At 41.7% G+C, this 6,122-nt stretch overlaps 1 protein-coding gene across 2 annotated transcripts; it reads right to left on the reverse strand.

The window, feature by feature from the left end:
* Nucleotides 1-818: 818 nt before the first annotated feature.
* On the reverse strand, nt 819-5,205 carry LOC119287072 (serine/arginine-rich SC35-like splicing factor SCL30). Of its 2 annotated transcripts, none has more exons than XM_037566572.1 (8): nt 5,092-5,205; nt 4,180-4,333; nt 3,989-4,066; nt 2,853-3,017; nt 2,739-2,779; nt 2,099-2,165; nt 1,807-1,977; nt 819-1,214 (listed from the first exon to the last, which is right to left on the reverse strand). In XM_037566572.1, the coding sequence occupies exons 2-8, from the start codon at nt 4,323-4,325 to the stop codon at nt 1,088-1,090; spliced, it is 795 nt and encodes a 264-aa protein (XP_037422469.1). In that variant the 5' UTR covers nt 4,326-4,333; nt 5,092-5,205; the 3' UTR covers nt 819-1,087. The 2 variants fall into 2 exon arrangements, with proteins under 2 accessions (XP_037422469.1, XP_037422468.1); XM_037566571.1 differs by having other exon boundaries at nt 2,093-2,165.
* Nucleotides 5,206-6,122: the final 917 nt, after the last annotated feature.

Below are 6,122 nucleotides of genomic sequence, written 5' to 3' on the forward strand. Positions count from 1 at the left end.
GGGGGGAGGTCGCCTCCTCCAGTAGCGCTCTCTGCCCTTCGTCTCTAGCACCGCCAGAGTGAGGTTTGCTTCCACGGGGTGAGACAAGAGGGCTGACTCCCGATGGTTTCCATGTGGCTTGGGAGGGTAACAAACCAATCCGGCCTTAACCGAAGACTCCTATAGGGCAGACCGGGGTTGAATAGGATCAGTAGGTTGGGCATAACTAAACAAGGCCTTAGCAATATCTTTGATCCTACACCCTCTCGTGCCATTTTGTTCATAGACAAATTGGACAATAAGCATAGATGACAAAATTAAAAAGGAATTAGGTTGCATCTCTTGGTGTTTATCCCCTCAATATATCAAGCTTCCTACAAGAAACGGACGTTTGGTGACCAAGCTCACTGGATCTCAAAATTAAAAGAAAAATCAGAACTCCAACTTTCCAATTTCAAAAAAAAATTGTGCAAGTAAACAAGGATGTTATGTGTATGTGTAAAATTAAATGCGTTTTGTAAAAAAAAATCATGGCTTCATGTGTTAAAATGCCCTAGATTTGGCAGTCAACGTATTTTGCTCTGAAAATTTACACACATGTGTTTTATGCCTTCATGTATATCTGTATTTTTTTCAGATTTTTTTAATACATAAAAATGCGATTTTTGATGAAATTTAAAATTTTTCAAAAGCAATTTTAGGTTTCCTACCTCCAAACAAAATACTTATTCTAACAAAGAAACAAAAGATATCCTTCTAAGATCCGATAGCATTGTGTATCACAATCGACACAAATAAAATGAATGCCTTAATCTATTTTTGTGGATAAGCTATTCATGGAGCAAGTTAAAGGCATTCAAAATGCATTTAAAATCACAAATCCAAACACAATTGTGGCTCAGTTCACATTAAAACACTACCATGGTACAAGGTTCAACAACACCAAGCAGCAAAAGAACAGCCAACCAGTCATATCTGCTAACTAAAGAGGCACCGCAACACTAGCCAACACATCCCAGATGGGTTTTACTCAGACAATGAAGCTAGAGATAGAGTACATGGCCGCGCCACTGTGGGAGACGCGGCAATATGGGAGGCACCAATTTCATCAGTCGCTGCGGGCAGGAGAAGCTTCAGGGGACCTTGAGCGCGACCCCACGGGTGATCCTGAGGATTGCCTGGGTGACCTCCGGATGCGTGGAGGTGATCCGTCAATGTCAGATGGTGGTGACCTCCTGCGAACATAGAACCAATGAGAAGAGCTTTCACTATATGACCACAGGTTTACTCTAGGGCCTTGTATGAGAGAGGTACGTGCATATTCCAGAAGTAGCGGACAAAAAAAATGTATATAGTGGATGTACAGTTCTTATGATGCTGGGTTCGAGAGAAAACTAAAGAGATGCGGCTTGACTAGAATTTCATAGGGTAACTCTGTGGCGTGCATTACAGACAATCTGGCATGCAAAAGCAGTTGCTAAAGGAGATCGAGGGAAGATATCTGCAGTGTACATTAGAAACAATTTGGCATATGAAAATAAAACAGCTGTTATTAAAGGAAAATAAAGGTGGATCCAGCATTGCTCAAAGGCATGTAAAAGGAATACAAAACAAGAATTCCACGTGCTGGCAAATTAGCTTCAAAGTTTATAAAGCAAATAAGGGAGAGGTAGATAAGTAGCATATAGAATACTGATTCTTTCACAACACTAGAACTTGGTGCTGACAATTAGCTATGGAGTTCATAAAGCAGTAGAGCTACATAGTAAACTTGAAACGCTAGAAACCTAGAACATCCATTACTTTCATGACAAAAATAGCACTTACTTTCCATTAGTATTGGCATCACGCTCGCCGCCACCTCTACCAGCAGGAGAATAGGATCTCCGCTCGTCTTCTTCATGTCCTTTTGGCAGACGCCTAGGAGACTGTGTGTGATGTGATCTTGGCGGGGAAGCAGAGTAGTCATCTCGCCGTCTTGGAGCAGGAGAGTATGACCTTTTAAAAAATAATTAAATATTTAGCAGAGAGTGGATGGATTCATGAATGATAGGGGAATAGCTTTAGAAATGTCACATGACAAGCAAAAATACTTGACCTACTGTTGACCTACCTTGACCTTGACCTTGACCGAGGACGGCCCCGATAGCGAGGAGAGTAGGAACATGAACGGGAACGAGACCTCCCTGAAATTCATGAGGACATAAATAATTTGGTAACTGGTACTGCAGGAAAAATAATATGATACATAATTTAAAATATTCAAAACACAGCAAACTGCAGATTTCACTCTTCTGCAATCTGCAATAAGCAGTTACCAGTATCGCAAAACAAAGATTTGTGCATAATGGAGCCTTTCCTAAGATTTAACACTGGTGAGCATATGTTACATGTCTGGTAGCATTCTGTTCATTAAGCCTCCATCTAACTGATGTTTCTTTGCAATGTACTGAATGTTACATTAACTAGAGGGTGCAAAAGGACCAAAACCACATGCTATGCAAAAGAACAATTATATGAACGCTAAGAACAAATAAATAATTTCCTGCAACTGCAGGGTTGCAAGTTGCAACCTGTTAGGTGTAGCAGAGATAATGCATTCTTCGCAAAAAGATCTAAATTGTTCTATCTACATGCAACTGCAAGGTCTAAACTGGGATAAATAAACAGCCTAATAGAATGAAGCTTTCAGAATTCTGGATTAGCATTTCAGAGTACGCAGGAGTGCAAATCATACAACATTAATGATAAGAAAGTACCATAACGGGAATGACGCCTTTCAGGTTCACCAGAATACCCCCTGCGAAGTAACCAGTGCAAATGAGCACATAACATAAGATAAGGAAGAATTTCACAAGAATGGAATAACATACCTGATTCTAGCCCTATTACGCATATCATCTGGCCTTTTCCGTGACTCGGCAGCAACAACAACAGTTATCTCTCGGCCAAAAAATACTGTGTGGTTCAAGTGATATTGTGCATCAGAGGCATCATAAGGGTCAACAAACTCCACAAATGCAAACCCTCGGGGCTCCCTGCGTATAACGACTTCATTAGACAAAGTAGGATAAATGAAATTAATGGGATAACAGACAAAAAAGAGGGCATGAAGTATTCATAGAGTGTGTTGGCCTCTCATGTTACCATCACAGTTCAAATGCAGTGTGCCCTCTATGATTCTTGACGACGCACAGTCAACAACTTACACACATTTTCCATCAAACATGAAGCAAGTGTTGCAAAACACAGCTACATGTCCAGGCCCTAGTATCCAAGTTTCTTGTACAAATTTCTTGTATAATGACTAAGTACGGTGATCCTCATAAAGAGCATCTTCGTAAAATCATTCGCTTCAAGTTCCTCAATGTTTGAAAAGTCTCAAAAGTACTTCAAATGAACTTCGCTTCATTTAATCTTCTCATGGACTACCCAATACAACTCTCTTTATCTTCTCTTCACGAAACTAATTTTCTCAAATCAAATCTTTGTCTTCATAGAAGAACTTCTTCATTCGGACAAGACTCTATCTTGCCAAGCAAATGAATTGTTAGGAATATAAAAAAACATTCTTCAACAAATCAAGGGATTGTACTTTGCATCAAACCAATACTACCCTGGCAATTATTTCAGAAAAAAGATACTATCATAGGAATGGATGAATACGCAAGACAAGGTAATATAAGCATTTCCAGATTGGTTAATCACACATTCTAGTGACAAAAATTAATCACCGAAGCACATGAACAGACTGCAATGACTAGAGTATTTTCATTGGGCCTAAACGTTAATGCACAAACATGATTGCAGACCAAAATCACACCAAATCTGAAAGATATGCTCACAACATCTCTTCATGAAAAAAAGGCTGGGATTACCAATCTTATGCAACAACAATGTAGATAAGCATTCAAGTCCTTTTTTTTCTATATTTCACATTATCATGGGAAAACAAGGCCAAAAATTGTTTGCCAACTGCAAATAAATTGTGCGAGTACATAAAACCTACCTGGTGTAATAATCCTTTGGCAGGTACACATCCCGAACAGGACCAAACCTTTCAAAAGGAACCCGTAGATCCTCCGGCCTGCCACAGATAAGAGAACAAAACTAAGGTAAATACCTTGAGAAGTGAAATATTCTTCTTTCGTGAAAAACGAAGTCATCAGGAAAGCTGTATCCATGTCACAGTAATTCTACCTGCAGCTCAATGGGATGTTGCGGACCAAGAGGCTTCCTGAACCCTGCTCCCTCCGTCCTCCATATCCCCTCCTTGGGGGACTTCTACCTCTGCCACCATATCCCCTCCTTGGGGGACTCCGGTATTGGGGACTGTACCTCCTCATTGCTTTGCCTGTAATTACATACACCACATGACATGTTACGGCCCTCTTTGATTTGAGGATTCCAAAAACACAGAGACAGTTAAAAAATGTAGGAGTTGGATGCTATGGCATGTTAAGTCGTAGATTGAAAACACCGAAGAAGGTAACAATTTAACATTATAAGCTGTTTGGTCGCACCACATGAATAATACGTGAATTTTCTTGAAGGATTATTAGGTGATTGCCATGGCTGCCATGAAGACAAAGCAAAATTTCATTGTTTGGTCGCACCACGGGAATAATGCATGAATTTTCTTGAAGGATTATTAGGTGATTGCCATGGCTGCCATGAAGACAAAGCAAAATTTCCCGTGGACTTGCATGCAAGTTAGCACACAAGAAACTTTTCTACGGTTTTCAATACCAAGAATCAAACAACCTCTGTGGCAAGTTCCAGACAATGCGGCGTCAGCCAACCTATTGCCACGTCTAGTACAGTTGATTCAGCGTGATGATTAATGAACAGCGTGACATGAACAGCCTAACGAGCCTCTCTGGGGCAAGATTCGATATTTCCAGCGGGCGATGAGACTTCAGGAGTCAAAACTGAAGACCGCGGGTTTGCCCCGGGAGGACCAGCAAGGAACCCGCCGAATACGCCGGGGATCTAAGCCCGCGCCGCAGACCTAGGGCTTCCGGCGAAAGACCGCGCAAGCACGCGTACGCGTAGGAACGAACGCTGTCGTGGGCACGCGGATACAGGTGGGGAGGGAGGAAAGCGCGGTACCTGCCGGGGTGAGTCCGGTGATCGCCGGGGAGGTTCCGCCGCAGCCGCCGACGCCGCGATTGTGCGAGGGGAAAGAGAGGGCGAGAGAGGTGGGGGTGGCGAGGACGCGATATATAGAAAGGATGGGTTTGCTATCTTGTGGGCCTGTACTGTAACCCTATTTGAGTTTCAGTCAGATGGGCCTTGTTTCGATAATTCTAAAAGCAAGGCCCAAAGTCCCTGCCCCAGTCGCCGTGCGTGCGCAGGCCCAATTCTAAAAGCAACTCTAAGGAAGGTTTCCAGCGATTTTTTTCTTTCTGTTTTTCATTGGGGTTTTCAGTGTTCAATCTTTCTTTCCTATAAAAAAACTAATATTGGTTGTTTTCAAAAAGTGATTTTTAAGAACATTTTTTTTGAATTTTATGAATGTTTTTTTAAATATGAACATTTTTTAAAATTCATAACATTAAAAAAACTAAATTCTTTAAAAAAACGAAATTTCCAAAAAACTCAAAAAGAAAATAATCGAAAAATAAAAGGAAAAAGGAAAAAAAATATGGCTAAGTACAATTACAACCCTTGACTTCAGTTTGGTCCAAGTTCCACCCTCAACTCTCAAAACCATTTAAAAGACAAACATCTATGTGTTTTTGACTGGTTCTGAACTAAGTGGCACCACATCACCTAGAAAACCGATACAACCCAACATTCATATTCTTCCCATCTATTTCCCCGCCCAAATCCCTTCTCCCTCTTCCCTTTGCCGCCAAATGGGGAACATATGTTGTGGCGGTTGGCCAGCGACAATAGGAGCTGAAGTCCCAGCACGTAGCCTAGTTGTGAGATAGCCAAGGATGGCTCCTACAGTTGCAAGCTCAATCCCGACGACGATGGTGGCCACCAGTGGCGGAGCTACCAGCAAAAAGCTGGGCGGGCCAGGTTGCTAAACATGGTGCTAAACTTGAATTGCTGCATGCTGACTAGTCTTGTGTGTCTGTGAGCTGAGCAGTAAGCTTAGGTATAAATATTTTTTTGGAAAAGCTGGGCGGGCC

The sequence above is a fragment of the Triticum dicoccoides genome, chromosome 4A (assembly GCF_002162155.2).
Source record: "Triticum dicoccoides isolate Atlit2015 ecotype Zavitan chromosome 4A, WEW_v2.0, whole genome shotgun sequence".
In the NCBI taxonomy this organism is placed as follows: domain Eukaryota; kingdom Viridiplantae; phylum Streptophyta; class Magnoliopsida; order Poales; family Poaceae; genus Triticum; species Triticum dicoccoides.